This window comes from Sylvia atricapilla, chromosome 7, assembly GCF_009819655.1.
Source record: "Sylvia atricapilla isolate bSylAtr1 chromosome 7, bSylAtr1.pri, whole genome shotgun sequence".
In the NCBI taxonomy this organism is placed as follows: Eukaryota; Metazoa; Chordata; class Aves; order Passeriformes; family Sylviidae; genus Sylvia; species Sylvia atricapilla.
This window is the reverse complement of record NC_089146.1, coordinates 9847204-9869247: the sequence shown is the minus strand read 5'-3', so window position 1 is coordinate 9869247 and position 22044 is coordinate 9847204. Positions and strand designations below refer to the sequence as shown.

General features: G+C 40.7%; 2 protein-coding genes across 4 annotated transcripts in view; both read right to left on the bottom strand.

Annotated features, from left to right (window-relative positions):
• Positions 1–1531: 1531 nt before the first annotated feature.
• Positions 1532–5085, bottom strand: LOC136363821 (baculoviral IAP repeat-containing protein 5.1-like). The gene is given in 5 exon segments (XM_066323296.1): positions 1532–2506; positions 2509–2650; positions 3736–3850; positions 4164–4273; positions 4901–5085. Coding segments are annotated over 5 exon segments (546 nt in total). The 5' UTR covers positions 5039–5085; the 3' UTR covers positions 1532–2465.
• A 2856-nt stretch (positions 5086–7941) lies between these two features.
• SLC39A10 (solute carrier family 39 member 10) overlaps positions 7942–22044 on the bottom strand; it is a 34730-nt gene continuing 20627 nt past the window's right edge. For 2 of the 3 annotated variants that reach the window (XM_066322555.1, XM_066322557.1), the window contains 6 exons: positions 21621–21839; positions 20177–20297; positions 18538–18906; positions 16746–16826; positions 14350–14540; positions 7942–11171 (listed from right to left, as the gene is read on the bottom strand). In XM_066322555.1, coding sequence (XP_066178652.1) covers positions 11013–11171; positions 14350–14540; positions 16746–16826; positions 18538–18906; positions 20177–20297; positions 21621–21839 — 1140 coding nt within the window. In that variant the 3' untranslated portion in view covers positions 7942–11012. The remainder of the gene's footprint in view (positions 11172–14349; positions 14541–16745; positions 16827–18537; positions 18907–20176; positions 20298–21620; positions 21840–22044) is intronic. The other variant, XM_066322556.1, reaches the window with a different exon arrangement.

Here is a 22044-nt window from a genome sequence, read left to right as displayed (position 1 = left end):
TGTGTACGTGCTAAGATTCAGGTGGTTCACATTTTTCCTTGATGGGTTGCCGTAGCGTTGCTCTAATTGCTTACACAGATGCACTTACTTCTCAACCCAACAACAGGTTCTTGGGTTAATGAACCTTTCATACCAAGATTGTTTTCACATGGGAACTTGTAAATTGCTTAACTGCACTTAGAAGAGAGGACAGGCTAGCTCTTTATTAAATAGAGCAGGACTGATTGATGAGGCCTTTCTTTTAGAATTCTCCTACCTATTCTGTCACTCCACTTCCTGATTGAAGAAATAGCCTAAAGTATGCAGAGAGAGAAAGAATGGATTTTTGTTAGAATGCTCATAAAAGAGTATAATGAGGGAAATTAAAAGAACTAAACTGTTCTAGCTTCACTTGATCAGATTGCAGGAAATGAGCAAGTAATGAAAATAGGGCTTTCTTTGGGCATTTACCAAAAAAACAACCCAAACCCAAAAAACTCACCCAAAAATCAATCAAACAAAAAATAACTAGGAAGTTGAGGACTTTATTACTTTATTTCTGTAGGAAATAGGCACCTGGAAAATGAACAGGGAAATGACATTGGAAAAAGAGACTGAGGGAGGGGACTATTTCATTATGCATACACGTATTATAGATTTTTTTTACTGTATAGCTAAAATAAGTGAAAGGTGCTGACTTTTATCAGTAAAGAGCCAAGAGGTGTGGAACAGCTGTGTGTGCATTCCCACAGCCAAAGTGGAGTAAAGAGCAAGTCCTTCTCATAAGTGGTGTTCAATAAAATGAGATCTGTACACTCACTAGCCTCTGTTAACTGCTAAAGACTCTCCAAGAGTTCCACCAAAGGTGAGAGCATCACTGGCCCATGCATGGCAGATCTAAAGGACAGGCATTATCAGCCACTGTCCTGCTGGAGAGAGTCGCTGCACCTTTTACTGGTTGGGTGAAAGCATTTTTTCTCACCGCTGTAGCTCTAAGACTCCCCCTTCCATGTGACTATTCACAACCACGCTGTTGTCAGGCTAATACAAAGTTAACACCCCAGGCACCAACTGCTGCCCCCGCTCTGGCAGCTGCAATAACAGAATAACAGCTGGCTTGGTCGTGGGCCATTTAGAAACCAAGCTCTCTGGTGCTTTGTTTGACTTTAATTTGGTGATTGTTTTTCTGCTATCACTTTCGGCGTTCAGCTGCATCCTGACTCGGTGACCTGGTAATGCTGTAGTGTGATGAGATGTTACCATTGTAACATTAAAGACTGGCTCTAGAACAGTTCTAACAAAGAGGGACCTAAAATGGATGCTCACTTTCCCCCCACATAATTTTTTCAGCTTCTAGAGAAGAACTTGAACTTCAAAATTACTTTAAATCTTTCAAAGACAGAAATGCTGTGCTATATGAGAAGCTTCTTAGAGTAGCATTTAAAGGTTTTTTTAAAAAAAGCTTTAAGCATGTCAGCCTCATTCCTGTAACTTAAAAAAAAAAAAAAAAAAAAAAAAAGCTTCATGGATTGATGTGTCAAGGGATAATTTACTCTCAAGACTCAAGAGAAAACATTAATGCTTTTAAGAATGTCAAAATACATGTTTTTAGGATCCCCAGCATGAGGATTTTCCTGCAGAGTAGAAAGACAGGTCAGGGGAGTTCCAAAAGCTGCTGTTCATTCGCTGCCCAAGACCTGACAAAGCATTGTACAAAATTTTTACCTCACTGAGAAAGGACTGTCTGCATCTTAAAAACCAAAAGTATTTGCAAGCATGCATTTTTATTCTATAACAGTCTCACATAAAGGAAAACAGGAATTAATAAGATTTTAGAAGAACTCCAGTGAGTTTGAAATTGTAATGAAAAACTTTTAAAAACAGCTTTTGTTGTTTCAGTTGCACACCAAAATGCCCAGTGCTCTTCCTTGAGACCATCTTACCCACCTTGTGTCTACCCCTGTTCAGTACCCCTGCTGTTTGTGCTGGATGTCATTATCTGTGTCAATTTTGTCTGATCTACAAAGACAACAGCAGGAGTGTAGTTAATGCAGGTGCTTAAAGCAATTGCTGCAGACACACAGATCCATTTTGTTCGGTGGACAGTGTTTTGAAGCAGAACTGCTCTGATTGAGTCTGCCTAGGTATAAAGTTTTAACACAGGTCACAGGAAGTACTCACAGTTGCGAATCTTTATTCAATTAAAAAAAAAAAAAAAAAAAGTCAGCTCCCTAAAAACCAGAATAAAAGTATTTGCTCAGGCATTTTTCATCCACTGGCAGGGTAGGGGACTATTTAGTTCCCCACCCACCAGGCCAAGAAAGCACATCCTGAAAGACAAGGCACACCTGCCTGTGCTCACTGCTCCGGTCCAGAGAGGCTGAGAGCAATTCCCCACACACACCTCCTCACACCCCTTTGGATCCGCGCTCGGATAAAGAGAGGAATGTTTGCACCAAGTTCAGAGACGGTTTCAGAGTCAGACTTCAGAGCTCACTTGTCCTGGGCTCCTTTTGCCCGGCAGTTGACCTCCTGGCTGGGCTGCTGGCTCATCCCCGAGAGGCGGCGGCGCCGGGAGCTGCGGTCTGCAGCCGAAGTAATCCACCAGCCTCTGCCTCGTGGCTGCCACTTCTTCTTGAAAAGAGTTTATTGTGCTCCTGCCAACTTTGCACTTGAATCAAAGCGAGAGATTGAGCCTTTCAACGGAGCAGTTTAACTGTGGTAGTTCAGCCAAATTCCAACCCACCCTCCTCAGGCTGCATTCGGGTATCATCGGTGCTATCCCACCCTGCTCAGCCTCCTGCAAAGCCTCACAGCTATCAGTGACAACGTCCTTGGGGCTAAGTGTCCCCACCTGAAGCTGCTGCTTCCAATTTTTCATAGACTGTACTTAGAAATAAAGTCATATTATGGCCAAACCCCCCTTTGTACCTTGCAACATCGCTCTAAATCATTCACAATTCAAGTTAGGTAACACCACCTTCTGACTCTTAGTCCACCTTCTAAGATAGCAGTGTGCCACATGATCCTATGTTTTTGTATTTAATCTGTTGTACAGTGGCCTTAAACGCTTAACCTTGACAGTCACCAGGTATATATTTAATACACAACATTAGTAGCAAGGCAATGATCTTATTTGTGCAAACCCACCAACAAGTAATATGGAGAACCTTTTATTGTGCCTCACTCATCAGGGAACTTGGTTCACTTAATTCTTCCTGTCCACAGGATTAGGGCTCACATATCAACTGAGCAGCTCAGTTGTGTGCTTTTGTACATATCAACACTATGGCATAAAACCCCAGAAGCAGGAAGGAGTAAAATATTTGAAATGGGCTTTAAAGTTTAATTAGGTAGATTTATATGCAAAACTGGACACATGAAGCAATGATCTGGTCAAAATCTGGCTTTTCACATATATTGTTCATCCCTCCTGAGAATGATAGAGCTGCTCATTGTTGAGTTTTCTGCACTGATTCACTGATTATTGCACTCTATATTATTTTTTTCTGTTGTAATGAGTTGTTGGAAAATCACTTCAAAAGGAAACAGGCTTGCATTTAAAAACCAGACAATAAACTACACTGAGAAGTGCTTAGGTGCAGATTTCTTACCCAATAATGCACATAAACCATTACTTCAGAATAAGCCAGGTTCTAGCCTTAGACAACCATTCCTGGCTGATGTATGGAAATCAGAGAGGAGCTCTTGTTTATACTGTAGCTTCGAATTTCAGATGATGTGGTAAACACTTACAATGAATGTCTTCAGCCGTGTCATCTCTAGCATGTAGTACTCCTCCATTGTCAGCTCATCGAAGTGCTTGGGAAGGGATAAAAAGTCACAGGTGTGACGTTTGGTGTGTTCCTCCCTGCGGTACAAACCCAGAATAAGAACAGATGTTAAAGCCATGAAGTTTCATTTCAGGAGACAAAGAGATCTGTACGGATCTCTTCAGTACTTGTGCTGTCCATCAGCAGAAACAGTATCATACAGAAAAGATGAAACAGATTTTAGTGGATCTCAGATAAAATCTGGTTGAACAATTTCACAGTTACTGGGCAAGATAAAAGTCCAGTTTTGTGAACTGTTATGGTGGAAACTGAAAGGAACATTAACTCATTGAAAAATTACTAAAGACACTTGGAGAGATACTTCAAGGGCATTGTTACATTTGTGCTTACCATGGGTCATCATTTGGTTCCCAGCCCCACAGTTCTAACAAGCAGAAGAAACATTTTGCCACATCTTGTTCATTCGCAGTTGGACAGTGGATGAAGCCAGCCTTCGCCATCTGTAGGGGACAGTTGAGAAGTTTAGAGCCTTATCCCACACACTGCTCATGTTTCCTGCCACTTCAGAATCATGTCTAGTCAGGACACCAAAAATTAAGTTTGTTTCAGTAACCAAACACCTTCTCAGGTAATTCTTGCATTTTGACTCATCTGAGATTCAGGGTGGCATTGTCACATGTGTGCTAAAGTAGAAGTCAGGTGGATTTTTTTATTTAAATAACTTTAATTTCTGAATTTGAATTAGTGATCATTCCACTGCTTTGTCCTTCCTGCTGTACTTGTTTAATGTATGCTGCTGTGTCATTAATAGACATTTCCAATTAGAAAGATTACATAATAAAAGAAATTAATTTTTAAATGACAGGGAAAAAAAAAAGGAACAAGAAGAACAGTAATAACAGTAATGATTAAAATCTGTAGGCAGACTAGTAGACTCAACACAGGAAAACCAGTCAATCCCACTGCAGTATTTCTGACCAGGCAACAGAGGAAAGCTGAGTATTAACCTTTTCATCTTCAGGCTTAGTGCACTCCTCTTAAACCTGAATATACTTAACAATGACTTCACATTCAGGCACAGCATATATAAATTAAGACAGGAGCAAAATAACCATTTTCAGACTTACATTCTCCGGAGTGCACCTGCAGTTCTCCTGGAAGGGCCACTTGGTGAAGGTCTTTAAACGGGCCTCATATTCATACATCTCCTTAAAGTCGGTTAAGAGCTTGGAAGCTGAGCTGAGCTCTTGCAGGAGTGCCTCCATGTGTGAAGCTGCAGCCAGCGTAAGGCACAGCCTCCCTCCCCTGCTCTCACATTTAAGGCCTTTGCTAATGGGTGACACATTGCACCTGGAGAGCAGGGGAAGGCCTAAAGGAGCCTGGTCCCTTCCTAACACAGCTGAGGTTTTGGGCAGGACAGCCAAGGGAAATGAAGCTATTGGAACTTCTTCCCCTTGCATCACAGTCTGTTCAGATTTTTGTCATGTTTCAGCTTCCTGAGCAGCCCAGCCTGGCAAAGTCTGTTAAAGTTATGGATGGGGAGGAACAGGGGTCACTGTCAGCCCGGAGTGGTTTTGGTTTATTACTGTGGTTAACAGGCAAGTGATTCATGGAGGCGTTTCTTTCCTGAAGGAGTGGGGGGCTTGTGAGGGGCTGTCCTCCTATTACATGACCAAAGGCTTGAACAAATTACAAATACAGCAGGAGGGAACCTTTTTTTTGTCCTGAAAGATAACGATTTGTATGTAGTAAACATTTCTTGGTACTTTGACTGTTTTGCTTCATCCCAGTACTCAGTGCATCACCCACTCTTGCCTTCCTGCAAATAATTTTCTGTTATCACTCATATTTTTTTTCTTTTTATGCACCTAAGAGGAGTCCAGATTCTCCCAACCTCAAGAATTTAAGCAAATTTGATTTTCTAAAAATATAAGATATATAAATAAAATAAATTACGAGCATAGCTATGTGACAGCATACATTTCTTTTAGAAAGATACCGAACAAGTAGAGATAATTTTGGAAAAGTTTTCCATAAATTTGTATCCAGGGAGTTTCAGCTGCATTACTATGGAAATTTTTGGTGCTATTATTCTTCAAAAGCAGCAATGGCTGGGTGACTTGAGGGATGATTATTAAAAAGTACTTGAAGGGCTGGAGATGAAATGGTTCAAGCATGAACTAGCAGAAGTAATTAACAGCCTTTAAACTTTCCAGTGAGAATTCTGGCTGCCTTCCAAGTGAATTACAGTGATACTGATAGGGCTGCCCAGGGAAGTGCTGGGCTGCTGCTCAGATCAGTATCCTGTTTTCCTGCAGGAGCTGCCAGCTGATGCTCCTCACTGTGACTGGGGAACGCAATTATGGTGCCAGAGGCACTGACGACTGGGATTGGCTCTGTAACTGTTCTGAAGATGTTATTTTCCTCGGAAATCATTACAAATGCCAATTACATACTTGATCCAAGTGGTGTTTATTTTGCCTCTCCTGAAGGAGATCTAAGTAGGGCAGAACAACAGAATTACCAACAGCTTTTTTTTTTTTTTTTTTTTTTTTTTTTTTTTTTTTTTAATAGATGGATCTTTAGTGAAACTGATGTCTCTCAGTGTTTACTCGGTCACCGTTTGCTTTGGTGGCTTAGTCTCACCCTCTATCAGGCCTTGTTTCAGTGCCTTCTAAGAATGGGACATTCTATAAACACCATCCAATCACTGTCAGTTGACTCTGTGAGTCAGCACTCGGGGGACAGTGAGAAACACAGCCTAGTGAAGTTAAAAGCATCTTAAAATAGGCATAAAAGAAATAGTCATTCTATCTACTGGAGGCAGAAAGGCCACGATAATTAGTTAGATTTTCACACATAAGTTGTGTCAGTCATCAGCAGAACACCTTCAGGCACTTGGCAGGCAGTGGGCTTGGAGAGGGGCTCAGCCCCTCACACTTGGTGTCTCATTCTAATGGAATTTTTGTCAGCTCCCAGAATTTTTCAAATTATATATCAGAATATATAAAGATTTTGTATCTTAGTTTACACACTTTATTCATCACTCTAGGAAAGGCTGTAGTGGTCTTCAAGTACAGCTTTTGGCCACTTGTAGGCTGTTGGCTGCTTCTGCATATTCTTTTCAGTCTAGAGGTATTTTTTCCCCACCTCTTTTCAGTGCCAAAGCCATACTGAATATACAAAGAGACTTCCACAGAATCCTTTCACAGAGATCTCTGCAATGACTGAAAATGCTGCTGTTACTAAGGATCAGTGAGGAACACAACTGCTATTTAACATTCTTCTTACACAGGTCTGTAAAGCCACACACCACCTTATTCTAACCTTCTACTGCACATCCATGTTAGTGTGTTCACATTCCCTGCTGAGTTTTTACTTTATTGTGTTCTATCTCCATTCTGGTGAAATTACTTCTCCACTTAAGAACATTTTAAAGCTTTTTTTGGGCTTGTATTTTTTCTGTCTTCCTTCCTGAGGAAACATTTTGTGACTGTACAGTCAAGTTTATTTTATCTCCTACTTCCTCCAGCTTTCAACAATTTTCAACTCCTTGGCCAGTTCTAGTCCAGTTTGTAAGCCAGGTACAGTCTAGCGCTACCATGGTTCAGGAGAAAAAGACACATCTGCAGGCAACTGGAGTTTGTTGGTTCTGTTAGTGACACTTACTGCAGTAATTGATGGAATTCTGCTGCGTTAGAGGAAGGCACTTGCAGCAGTTCTTGCCACAGAATGTGAAACAAGGATAGTGAGGAGGATTTACAGTCAGTAAAACGCAGAAGTGCTCTGGGCAGCCCGTGTTTCTGAAGGATGGGAGGGAGGAGTTCCCAGGATGGGCGGCTTTCTCCAGAAGAGTCTGTGGACCTTTCCCAAGCAAGCCAGTGACTATAGGATCAGCCAGGAGATCACAGTAACTTTCCATGGAATCCCCCATCCACTATTCCTGCTTTCAGTATTGCTCCTACCTGACTGATCTAGAAGTTTGCAACATCTGTTGGACAGAGCATTTATGTTAGTTTTTCATTGTTTAAGCAATCCTGTTATTAAGCAAAGTATTTTGACACCTTCCTTTTCAGAATTTCTTTTAGGGCTTGTAGTGATGTCTGCTGAACTGAAAGGAATACTGAAACACAAAAGTAATCCAACCTTAAAAAACTCAACAAAAGTATCTGCTCCTTGAATATTTTTTTTTATTTTCTGAAGGCTCCTTATGTATAAGGAACATACATAAAATGAACACAACACTGTTGACAATGAACAAAACAGCATTTGATAATTTCCAGCTTTATAAAATTTTTAAAAAATGATTTAGTTATAACAAAAAAAAATAGCTCAGCAAGTTATCTTATTGGACCATTATCACATTTTAAACCATAGACTCAGTTGTTAATGGGGAGAGGAAAGAAAAAAAATAATAAAAAAAATAATCACACTGCATCTAGCAACTACAACATTTTCTAAGCATAATCACAGCAGATTGAGTGCAATGTGATTTACATCAGAATTCATATGGGATGTCACACAGTGACAGCATTGTAATATACAAGTAACATTTACGCCCTCCAACAAATACAAGTTAAATGAGACTCTGGATTCAAGCAAAATGGAATGTTGAAGCCAAATAGAAATGTAGTGGAATTCAGATTGTCTGGAACATGACTCAAAAGTGTACATTAGAATTTTCTGGAATTCAATACGGTGGAGACATAGAGAAGTCACAGCTGTTACACTGCTCTGTTACATTTGCAATAAATACTAGAAAATAAAAGTAAACAATCTATATTCCATGAAAAATACAGTACCTACCTTCAACGACCATGTTTTTCCCTTGTCTGAAGATGGTCTTGGAAGGAAGTTAACTATTTTCCCACAGAGGCAGTGTATTGAGCTATAACCACATTCCAACTAATACAACAGTAAATATACACTACTGGAAATACAGAAATCTTCATTTGAAAACAATTAAGAGAAATAAACCTTAAAAAATGATTTGACAAAAACATCAATTCATCTGCATAATGACCCCCTTATATTTCAGAATTAACAGAAAAGAAAAAAAACTTAAGTCAGTCAGTTCAATACAAAAGAAACAGATTGTTTAAACTCAGATCTTCAGAAGGTATCCAGGAAGTTTTGTCTCATTGACCTCACATGGGCACTATGCAAAAATGTCATCCAGGAGTTTTACACTGCAGAAATTCAGCAATCTGAAGCTAACAACTGTGTGTTTGCTAATTAGGGTTCTACAGTAAACACGTTTAAAGAGGAAAAAAGAAAACCTGAGTTCAGAACATCAAATGGCTGCGTGCCTGAACTCTGGGCTTTTGGCTTCTTCACTGAAGAAACTGCACCCTTCTTTGAAATGACCCTTAATACTGTCTCCTGATACTGCATTAGGAAGAAATACTGGCAACCAACTGATACCTTTAAAACACATGAGCTGCTCTCAGTAAAAGCTAAACTGACCAATGAAGCTTCCGACGTAAAGGGCCACAGGAAACACAGGAAGTTGAAATGGAATGCAGATACCCACTGGCTCTTTCAAGGCGTTAGGGTTAGTGTTTGTAGCAGCTACACTGGCACCAAGCAGACCGGAACTTTAAAACTCACGGCACATAGTCAAAGTACAGCTTTTACCTGGCATACACAGAAGAGAGACAAACTGGATTTTTTTTAAAAAAACCCTACTACCATGCTTAGGACTGGTACTACAGAATCAACTTGCACTCCCCACAAACGCACAATTCAATTTTTTTTTTTTTAAGGAGATGGGTACAAGAAGAACTAACTCATGTCTGGCAATAAATGCCTGTCAGCACAATCTGATCTAGGACAGCTGGTCCCAGCAAGTTAAGGCCCAAATTTTCAGTCTATTCTTCTAAATGACACATACCATGGTTCTACCACATCTGCTTTTTAATAATCTAATTTAAATACCAAAATTGTAAAAAAATATCATAGAAATGAACTCCTTTATACTGGAAGTAGAAATCGTCTTACATATTCTTTACTGCCAGAAATGGCTGGTGTCACAATGTCTGGTATCAAGGCATTGTAGGAACAGATTTGATGCGCTGTTACAGTATTGTAAATACCCTACCAGTACAACATACACAGAGCATAATTTAACCCTTGTGTCCAGCTTCAGGAACTAGCATCTTGCACCTTGGTTTAACATGAAGAGAAGAAAACAGTCCAAAATAATCGTTTTAAAAAATGGAGAAATTCCTGCATGGATTCTCTTGTTAAAAGTGTTTGCACAAATTCACAGCCACAATTCTTCAGTAGTTTATGCTGCAAGTGGCACACAATACATGTTTAGCGTCTGTAAGAAAGAACCAGAAACAGCTCAATAACTCCAAGGTCAGGGATTTCCCCAAGCTAACACTAATTCTACTGCATTTTGCGTTTTCCTACTAATATCAAGGAACAAACATCAAATAAATCTCAGTTGGGGGAAAACATCATCAAACTGACCCTTGACAGAAGCTACATTTTGCAGAGTACATGGCAACAGCCTGCCTTCTTACACAGGAGCTTTGCAATGATGGAGTGCAGCTTAACACAGCTTGTAAGAATTTAAACAGTGTTTAGGCTTGGGCTTTCTTTTTAAAAATTTAAGCCAGCACAGTGGTTTCCAGTCATGTCCTGCTGTAAGACTGAATACCTCAAGTCACCACTATGCAGAAAAATCAGCACAGGATTAACACGTGTATATACACAGAGGTGCACACACACACGTACATGTGCACAGGTCTGTGTCTACAGAGATCCATACACAGTGTCTATACATAGAGACAGCTATGCACTACTCGAGACTCAGGTGGCACTAAACGTTTCCTTGTGTTCCTTGCACAGGTGTGTGTTTCAGCTGTAACATCTGGGTTCTGTCCAAGTGCACTAATGGAAAGGTATTTTCCCAAATGAGAAGATTTTTCCCTGTACTTTTCCTTTCTTAAGCAAGCAGTGATCCCTATACAGCACCCTGACCATGGCCATTGTTTCTCAGATTTAGGGTTTGCTAAACGTCGCTCACTCGAGTTTAGGACTTGTGTTGGGTGAGCTCATCTGAAGGGATTAGAGAAAAGCAGAAGCTACTCTAGGCAGGAAGGAATCTCCTGTCCCAGTGTAAGCAGTGCAAGCACCACGTGTCCTCTGAGCAGTGTGCATGCAGCCACACAGTGCAGACTCAAAGCCAGACAGCAACAGATTGGAACCACAGTGATTACCAGCATCAGGTCAAAACTGGATGTCAAGCACAATTTTGTCTTCATAGAGGGCAATCACCAGCATGATGGCAAATCCAAGAAGCAGGCCTAGATTCTGAAGAATAAACTGCCCCACAGGACAGTAACCATGCTCTTCATTATCTCCATCTCCATGAAGCATTTCTGGAAGCTACAAGATACAAAACCATTCAGGAAGTTATTTCACCTCTATTCCATTTATACATGGACAAGTTTACAAGATGATATGGGCAAGGATAAACACTGCATGGTTCAGATATAAAACCAATACACTAAGACACAGCTTAAACTCTACCAAACAACTACATTCAATAAAAACATGATCACTTGATGTATTTACAAAACAAACTAAAAATGCCTTTCCTTGAACTTTCACCGGATCATCCATGTAATTGAAGATTAAGTTCCTCAAGATAGGGCACATAGTTTTGCTCTTTTAATTTTAAAAGAATTCAAGTCATGCTCAAATAAACACATGACTTTGATTAACTTAGCCATTCACTTGTCATGTGAGACGCTCACACATACTCACACACACATCCCTTTTAAATATGGGAATGATAGCTACAAGCAAGTCAAGAGAAATTTTATGTGCAGACTAAGAACTTATGAAAGTTCTGGACATTCTGAATATTGCTCACCTATGAGGAAAATTCAGAATATTGTCAAAATCAACTAATAGTAGTGCTCTTTGAAGTGTCAAAATAAAATTTTGCATTTTACAAAGTCGTTCACATAGAACATAAAACATTCACATAGAAGTAAAATATTTACAGTGACATTAATTCAAGCAGGAGGTAAATGTTAAGATCTGGTTACTGAGAGATGCTTTCTGCCTGAATTAAGCTGCAAATGAGACCATACTCTAAAGTCAAGAGTCAGGATTTTATTTAACAGCAAATATGAGGCAGAGAGAAAAAGAAATAGGAAAGAGAGAGGAGGGAGAGAAAGAAAGAGAGAGAAAAGTGAATCAGAAGATAGTCACCACCAATGGATCCAGCTGGTGTACCCCTGGTCCTCTTCACCCTGGCTTCTCCAGGGTGGCTGTCCTGAGGTCACTCAAAACTTCTGACCCTTTACACATTTTAGCAGAAAAAGCCTCGATGCTCACTGGCTAGCAATTCTCTTATTCTACTGCTTAAATGACTCCCTCAATTCCAGTGCTAATTAGTCCCAGCCCAGTCTCCCTCTTCCTCTGAGTGGCTGTGGCCTCCCCCTGCTGGGCCCAGCCAGAGCTCGTTTTCAGCAGAGCTGCTTTGCCTTATGGATACACTCTTCTCCCCAGCTTTGTTTACTTCTCCTTAGGCCTGAGGTAACTGGACAACAGTCCCATCTTAACCTTGCCTTAAGTCAGGACTGTACTCCGTGGGTGGGATTGCGTGGTGGCAGAGGAGCAGTTGCTTCTTTGCAGTTTGTTACAGTGGGCAAAGTCTTTGGTGATTGAACAAGTGTCTGAGGGATTTGTGATCTTTAAGTCTGTTACAGGAATTCCTTCAAGATTCACTTAGCAAAGAAAAGGATGGTACAGAAGAAAATGGAAACTACTGTTCTTCATTAGATCAGCTAGGACAGTTTTTATTCCAAGAACTTGAATACTGCCCAACAGACAAGGACATCAAAGCTGCTAAAACCCCAAATGTATTTCCCATCTTGTCTTCTATTACTGTACTTCTAAAAGACACATAGACCTGATAATTAATTTGACCCAATGAGTATTTAAAAATAATTAAAAAAAACGCAACAACTCCCCTCCCCCAATCCCTCAAAAAGCCTTTCTAGTTGGTGTGAAAAATGTTTAAATGCTTATCACATATATACTAGACCAGGCAGCTCTACAGCAAGCACTACTCTATATTACAAAGTGCTGTTAAGTCATAAAGAATAAAGGGCTTCACCTTAAAATTACTGCAATGGGCTTTAACACTCTGGATATTTACTCTGACAGCACATCTAAATATGACTAAACTTCTTGCTTTATTGGCTACTGATGTGCCCAATTGCAGGGACCATATAAAGAATGATCCAGGGACCATATAAAGAATGATCCTGGGACCATATAGAGAATGATCCTATCAATTAAAAAAAAATCCACCCTTTAGAAGTTGAAAGCTTACGGTGCTGGAGATAAAAGGAACAAAACCTGCAACAGATCAATTTGCTTCCCAGTAAGATGAAATTATTCAAATAGTACTATTCAATGTACCCCTTCAAACCAAAACAGGAAGAAGGATATTACAATTAGTCTTCTAAGTTACTAGCAAATGAAATTTCATGGAAGAACAAGGAAAACCTGGAGGTTTTCACAACACTTGAGTTTGGGTTGTACTGGAGAGGAATATCCTTATCACTGAAATCCACATAATTAGACAAACTTCAGGATAGTCAGATGCAAAAATAGCAAAAGGCTCATTCTCAATGGGCTGGTGTAAGGAATGGATAGAAAACAGCACCTCTGTGAACTTCTGCTCACAGCTAGGGAAGAACTAAAATCCATTCTTATATTCAGGTAATGGGGTCTTTGAGAAGGAGGCTGATTATGCAAACACCAAGACAGAACTCTGGTTCAGTTTCAAGTGTCTCTTGCAAAAGCTTTCCTGCTGTTCAGTCAGACCATGGGAGTTTCACTATTTGGTTACTACTGTGATGGCGGAGGGAAAGAAAAAGGAATGAAGGAAAGAACATACAGCCTTCCTTTATCTATGATATCTTCAGTCAAAGGGCAGGAAATAAATTTCAGACACAGAGTTTACCAGGAAGTGATATTTCAGGCATTATAGGCTACTACAGAACACCTAAAATTACAAGAAGGATCACTCTACCCAGACATTCTATTTAGCAGGCCTTGAGAAGTACTTATTCACCTATGAATAGATTAGAGTGACTGTATAACAACAGTATATTTACAGATTAAGGTTTCCATAATGAAGTGGAGAGCATTACAAAGTACCCCCAAAATGAAAAATGATCTCATCACCTTTGGGCTGGCAAAGACAAGAAGTGAGAAAACTGCCTTGCTTAAATAAAGATCTGAAATAGGTTAGAGGAGAAAAATTAGGACCGAATATGGGCAGGTAACGTGCCCAGCAGTACTGCTGCCCGAAGGGTCTGATCTATGGCGCACACACACTAAGGATAATGCACCTGTGTGTGTTCTTGAAGCAGCAGCGTTTTTCCACCAGGTGATTTTTTTAAAAGCTACTCCCCACAGCAGCTCTGGGTTACCAGCTGCTCACAGTAAGTTTTCAGAGTGAGCTTTCCAGAACTGAGCGTATGGCAATGAAACCCCGGTGAAGAATAACCGCGAGCAGCAGAGCCTCGGGCAGGCGTACCATGTCGACCAGGGCCACGTAGAGGAACATGCCGGCGGTGACGGCGAAGATCCAGAGCGTGATGTTGTTGGCGTACTGGCCCACGGCCGTGCCGATGAGCATGCCGATGTAGGCCATCATGGCCGACAGCAGGTTGTACACGATGGCCTGCTTCACCGTCATGCCCGCCTTCAGCAGCACCGCAAAGTCACCTGCGGGGACAACGGTGTCAGCAGCCACACAAACCCACCTCGGCAAAGGGCGTTCATGCGTGCCACTAACAGACAGGACTGCTGGGATACACTCCCTGAGCTCTACTGCCACATCAGCCTCAGAGCAGGGTGACACAACTGAAAGATGCCAACAGCTCACGTCTGGCCAGCAGCAGCCAAAGACCTCTTTGTTACAGGGCATTTTAAAAGTTTTCTAGCCAATGGCATACTGCTAAAGCTTACACACAATTGTTCTAGCCAATCACTAAAAGCACACGTACACCTGCTTCAAACAATGCTCGCTTGTATGCTTTCTATTAACAATAAACAATACTCCATTGTAAAGCTTGAAACCTTCTACTATCTTGCTAAGCGTATTTTTCTGCAGTCTAAAGGTCTATCTTAGCCAAACATAAGAACTCAAACTACCGTCTCCTGTCCCACCTTACTGTATCATTGTCTCTTTTCTTCTCTCAGGCTTGGCAGCTGCAGCTAGCTCTAAATTCTCTGCTCTTTCTGTTTCTGAGGCCTGCTTTCACAGCTTCTGAAAGTCTTGTTACCTTTACTATTTCCCATACTGTAGGGGCTCGTGAACCACAGGACTGACTACCTTGGAAGAACTGTACTTCTGCACAGCCATCCCTTGATTAAAACATGATTTAAAGGTGCCCGTTCATCATGCTGATTGTCAGAAAGGCAGCAGTGATTAATTGTGAAGGCTGAATGGAACAGTCTAGGTCTGCTCTTCCCACAGAGAATACACCTGTGTGCACACACTCATCTTTCTCAGAAGCTCTTCATGGCACATAAAACCAGAGGCTCAGTTTGGATCAGTACCTGTGAAAATTCCTCTTAGCTATACACATCTCATTATGCAAATCCAGGAAGAGGATAATGAGGCAGCTGTCCCCCCAGAAGGTGACAATGAATTTGAATTTGAGCACTAGGGAGAGTTATATTCACAAAGAATGACTTCATATCCACACTGAATCAGTTTTCTGGTTGAAGACATGCCTGGTTAATGTGTTTTATTCTGAATTCAGGACAGTTCTGCTAAATTAAGTGCTAAAAGTAGGTATTCTATAAAAATCTCGACTTCAGTGTTGTAATCAGCTCTAATAGTTTTACTCCATTCAAACTGAATTCTTGTGATTGTGAGAAGTGTAAGATGACATGAGGGTAATAAAGATAATATTCTTATATCACACATGCCTGAAATTATTTGCCTAATCTAGAATCCAAAAATTAGGATCAACATATCAAAATTTTTAAAAAATCAAAAAATAGGTATAAACTACTCACCCTTCATACAAGTTTAATTTCATCATGCTATGCTGCCAGGTTCTAAGCACTGTAATACACATTGCAATCCTTTATATACTGCAGCAGCTTCACTGAACTAATGATTGCATAGCACAGGTGTCAAACCATGAACATCTGCTCTATACCTGTGCCCACGAATTACCTACAGCTCAGGAGCTACCTATATAAAATGCTTCCCCTCATCACCTCTAAGGCTTTTGAAGTACTTGTTTTACCTCACTTTTGATCAGAGCCAGCAGCTCTTTAACTGAGCAAGCTCTGAGTACAGACAAAGCTCAATCTAGCACAACTTCACATCAGTGGAAAACCAGAACATTCCTCCTCTCTCTGGCTGCTCTTTTTGAACTCTCAGGGTGCAGTAAATTTTCATGTAATGTGAAAACAACAGGTTTCACCATGGCTAGCTACCTCCAGAAGAAATGCTTCAGTTAGGGGGGAAGAATCAATGGCACTGGCAACAGTGCCTACAGGCTTTACCCTAAATGGCCACACCTGCTGAGCTTGGCACAACTGGAACAAAGCCTCTTCTGAAGATCCCACACGGAATTTTACTCACATAAACCTGTGTTTACTTATGTGACTTTGTGTAAGACAATGCCACACAGAGTAGTGTGAAACTCTATAAAATGCAGAGCTCTGTAAAATGTATGCTCCTAAGAACCTTTCTAAAACATGCTCAAAAAGCTTCACAGAAGTGCTGTCACTAGACACTACCAATATAACCCTGTAGCAGTACCTGCTCTGAAGCAATATTTCTGTCTCACCCTCTGAAGTTCTGGTCACCTCTGCAGCTTCTGCACTGCATTGTGCTTATCACAGTATCACAATAGCTTTTAGATAAGGATTTTGTACAGATGGAGCACAGTTTCTACACTTAGTTACCTAATTCATGGGGAAGCTCGTGACAAAATACTGCTATAGATGTACTAATTCCCCCTGTCAGTCCAGCACTAAAAGCTGCTCCTAGAAAACAAAAAAAAAAAAGAAAAAAATTAAAGTGATATTTCACTATTTTCAGGTCAGAAAATCAATTGACTTTGCAGAGCTGACACCCTTCTGTTAGAATGCAAACTATTATTTTTCAGGCTGTCTGTGTCTTGTCTGTACATTAATGGGAAATACTGGAAGACCCTAGATGTGCATTACCACTGCATGCTTTATTACTCAAAGACAAACCCTGGAGAGAATACAGCTAGCCAAAAATGAGACATAAAGGCAACAAGCTAATAAATAGCACCACTTTTACACTTTAAGGAACTCTCAAGTACATGAGGACAGTTAGAAATGCACATGAGCAAGAGTCCAGCTCTCTCCTTTCCAGCTTAGAAATCCAAACTAATATATCTTTCAGTACTTTTGCATAAGCTAACTGAATTCAATCAACTTTAAGTTCATACCTTAAATAATTCTGAGATGAGAAAACTGGTATTAAATTTTTGTACTGTAGCAGAGAGAAGCACAAAAACAGCCTGCAGTGAGCAGTCGAAACAGGCAGCATAAAGCAGAAAGAAGAAACACAATCTGAAGGCAGAGAGGAAATTTAACTTTCCTCTGGATTCCTCATAGCTTGATATATTAAAAAGATGAGCATACTTTTCTAAAATGTATGTTTTACCAGAGATTCGGCTGTTTGGACTTGACCCAGAGACATTTAGAAATGGGGTTTCAATACTGTGAAGTTCTTAACAGAAGGTGTGGCAACTGTTTTTGGCCATAGAAGCCATTGTCTAAATGTCTTACCTGTTTAATGTGAAAATGAAACAACAAGTTAATTTTTAAGGACTTTAGTTTCTTTACAAGTTGTCAGAAGAAAGTGGAGGAACTGCAGTAGATTCCATCGTTAACCAGTGCCCCTGACAAATGCTTATAACCCATCCTTCAAAATGGGGCTGTCCCTTCTGCCATTAGTTAGAACCCTGAGTGCTCTTACTCTTAAGCAGCTACCTTAGTAAAAAATCAAAAGTGTGTACTTCAGTCCTCTCACCATCACACTGACTTGTATATCCGAATTAATACACTTTACAATTCAAATTGCATTTAGAGCACTGTGTGACTCCCAGTTGACTTAATAAAAATCTAATAAAATCTGTTCGGTACTTCAATTTCTTCTGCACTTGGCTAGAAAGAAATCTATACTGACCATGAGTCAGAATGATATTTTGCTTAAACAAAAATTAAATGATCCTAAGTAATACTTAAAAAATATGATTCTTGTAACCTGATTCACAGCGTATTTTTATTTCCAATACTGTGTAATTCTACATATTAACAAGAAGAGAAATTGTATTACTATTATTGTTAGTAAATAACATCCTAAGTAAGACTGAAAAGCATTTATTTATAATTTTAAGGCAACTGAGACCCAAACAAGAAATGTGGGTTACTGTGCTCCATAAATCCCAAGGTTTGTCTGCACCAGTCTCTCCTTGGCAGAGATTGTCACTGTCACTGCTACTGATACAATAATTTTAGTGGAAGTAGCACAGAATATTGACAAAAGGGAAACTATTACAGTTGGCAGCCTTTTAATTTCTGCTCTGCAGGAGACTGAGCAATAGCAGTAACCACAGGTGCTAACTGGAAGCCTTACCTGTGATCACTGATAAGTCAAATATTAGCAGAGTTACTAAAGGTAAGGAGAAACTGTTGAGAAACACTCAGTGCTTTTGCTTACCGATTGCTAAGCCATCACTAAAGTTGTGAATGCCATCTCCCATAATTACCATCCAAGCAATATTAGCTATCCCAGTATCTTTCAGGTCTTTTCCAGAATGACAGTGGCCATGGGAATGATGGGAATGTTTGTGATGCCAGTGGTGACTGTGTTTTCTAGCTATCATTTTATCTTCGCCATGGCTGTCATACTCGGAATCGTGCAGCTCGTGCTCTTGGGCGGTGTGGGAGACGTCGTTGTGGGAGTGGTGCAGGTGGTTGTCCTCTTCTACAGACAGGAAGTTTTTGGCAGGGGGCTCCAGCTGCCCATCCAAGTCAGTCAGTTCAGTTTCATTCAGACGATCTTCAGACAAAACCGAGTCATCTGCTCCTGCATCGAACCATTTGGGAGAGACACTGAGTCAATTTCTGTTTAACCACTGCACCCCTGAGCTAAGGGTAACTGCTCTGGGAAAGCAAAACAAGGATTTTAACATATCCCAGTCTAGTAACTTTGCTGTCAGCATTCAATCCAAAAACAAAGTCTGTCATTGAGACATTTTTTCACAAATTTGCAATATGTACAATGTAAAGAAGTCTCCACTACAAGGCAGCAGCACTGCATCCATAGCACTCGAAGCCAGTTTTAGCCCAGCCTGCACTCGTGCCTGCCATTTCGCTACTAACAACGTTTATGGTTCAACACTGGCAAAGAAGAGCTGCCAGGATGATGATAATGTCTTAGAGCTGTAGCTGGGATCTGAACGGCTCAGGAAACCCTACCTGGCTCTGCCTGCACATGCCCATGCAGGTCACAGCTCAGCTCCACTGTCATGCGGACATTTCAAATATATGTTCCAACCCCTGCACTGCTGAAAGACTTCCCATGTTCTGTGTCAGTGCCCCAAATCCCATTTGATATTGTCTGAGTGAGGAAGGCTGCAGTCCTAACTCTCCCTTCTACAAACCAATCACATTTAATAAACCTAATTTGCAATAAACAAATTTGTATAGGTTCTTCATCAACGAATTAATTCTGCAGCCATGCAGGCAACAGAATTGGAAGGTTATGAAGCAAAGCCTCTGCCTTTCTCTCCCCCTGTGACAAGAGGGATAGAGCATTTCTTCTGGGTACACACAGCATGAGCATTCACAGGCTGTCATGAAGGAACAGCGTCCAGAAATTGTTTTGGATACCTGAGAAATATTCAGGATACTTGGCTGTACTTATGGAAAGAACAGATTTTGTTTATCTGTAACTGGTCAGATGCTGGAATCTTCAAAGTGGAACAGATATCCCCATTCACTGTGTGGGTGTTCATTTTTGATCTAATTTTCGCCTGGGCTGAGATACTCAGACACAAAACACACACTTAAAACAAACAAACAAACAAAGACAGACCCACAACCACCCAAAACATGACTGTTTCAGAAGGCTGAGAACCATCTCTATGGCACATTAGGAAAAGTTCAGTGCTCAGATCTAAGGAAAACAAAATAAAAAAGATTTAATAGGGAAAAGCCTATTAAGTCTTATTAACAATGATTTGCATAATAGCAGCAAAACTGTACAAGAGGTTACATGCTACACACCATGCCCCAGTAACCTGCTCCTGCTTTGGATCTCCCAGTCAGAGAGAATTCTCACAGTAACTGCCTACCTGCAAGGGGTTTCAGCTGAAGCCAGTCAGCATCTGGTCTGTTGTTTAATTTGTGATCAGAAAGTTTCCTTCCAATTGGTGATTCTTCAGTCTGGGGTTTTTTGCACCATTTCTGCTTACTCTGCAACAGAGAACAGGTAACATCTGGTTTGTAAAAGGACATTGATGGAAATAACAGGAACTGAAATGCTGTCTAAAAATCTCTTCTAAATAGACCAACTACTCTCTCTTATGTATGACAGAAATATGCTACTTCAGAATATTGATCTTTACAAGGCTCAGCAACAATCCCTATCCCAGCAGGAGTTCTTAGCCACTTACCATGGAATCTCACTCCCAAACACACACACAGACATTCATTTTACTTTAGAGGGGATATTCTGACAAGGACTGCTCTCACATCCCAGAAGTATCTCCATGTGGCTATTAGATTTTTTCAAGAAATCACACATGCAGCAAGAATAACTCCTCTAATTTGTTCAACCTTGTTTTTTTATTTTATATTTCTGTAACTTCCTAGTATTTCCCTTTAAGAAAGCAGCAAGCTTTTCTCTATCTGCAGCCCATACAGCAGACCCCAAGGATTTGCCAAAGCAGCCTAGGGGATTTAATTATTTAATTAATCTCAAAGAAGATATGCCCGATGTAACAGTTTTCATCCTTTTATCAGAAGATCTAAGAAATGCTCCCTCTGACACAGAGAATCTTCTGCTGCCTGTCCAGCTCAGGAGCAAGTCTGATATGAAAATAGAGAAGCTGAAAAGTTTTCACAGTAATTTTGGGAGAAGCAAGTTGGAGTTTCACCAAAAAAAATTTCTCCTCAAAGTTGAATGACAAAGGCAAAGGCTAAAATTGAATTTCCACGCACACTCACACTCCCCAGAGTACTTGCTCTCCTTTTAGACCCCCATCATAAATACAGAATGTCCCCAGCACTAAAAATCCAGTCATTTTTTCAGACACAAGTTAAAATTTGACTGGCAATTTATAGAAAGCAGGAGGTCTGAAAATTTTAGCATTTTTCTGATGTGGAAAACCTGGATACCTCTGTTACACTGGCATTGTTGGATAAGAGCAAACTACTAAATTGCTTATCAATTGTCTGACAATTGCTGGGTCTATAACCAGATCTTTCTTGCAGAATGCTTTCTCCTGGTTTTGCAAAAAAACCCAGGGTGCTTTAGAGGAAGAGCTGCAAACTCTTTTACTTAGATCTGCCTCCAAATGTAGCATTCAGAAAGCTGCAGCTTCCTCCATCACATTTCTACACTGTTTTCCCAAATTACCTTGTCGAGAAAAGCGATTTCTTTAGGAAAGGGATCCCTCACATAACATCAGACAGAACACAGAGCAGCAGCAGTGCATGTTCATAGAGTAAAAACAACTCCTCGGCACGTAGCTTTAGGTACCGCTTTTTTCAACAGCAAACAATTTCAGTACCTACCTTTTGTTTATTGTAATGTTTGTACATTCTTATACAGTGCTCAATGATGAAGAGAACGTAAATGCCTCCGAGTGCCAGGAGCCCTTTGAGCACGGGGTCGTTCTCCTGCAGGAAGCCCTCGGCGTGCGCGGCGTGCGCGTGGCCGTGCCGGTGGGAGCGCCTGTGCTCGTGCACGTGCCCCTGCCCGTGGTGGTGGCTGTGGTTGTGGCCTCCGTGGGACTGCGGGGAGAGACAACAGGGACACCACTGGGGCAACCAGGACACTGCAAGGGCATGGGCCACAAAAAATAACGTGAACCCCCGCCGTTTCTTGGCTTTGCCTCACGCTAACGCATTGTGCCACCAAAGTTTTTCAACAGATTATTCCTTACCCTAATCAGCAAAAAAAATTCCTCTGGGATTTTTTTTTTTTTTGGAGGGGGTA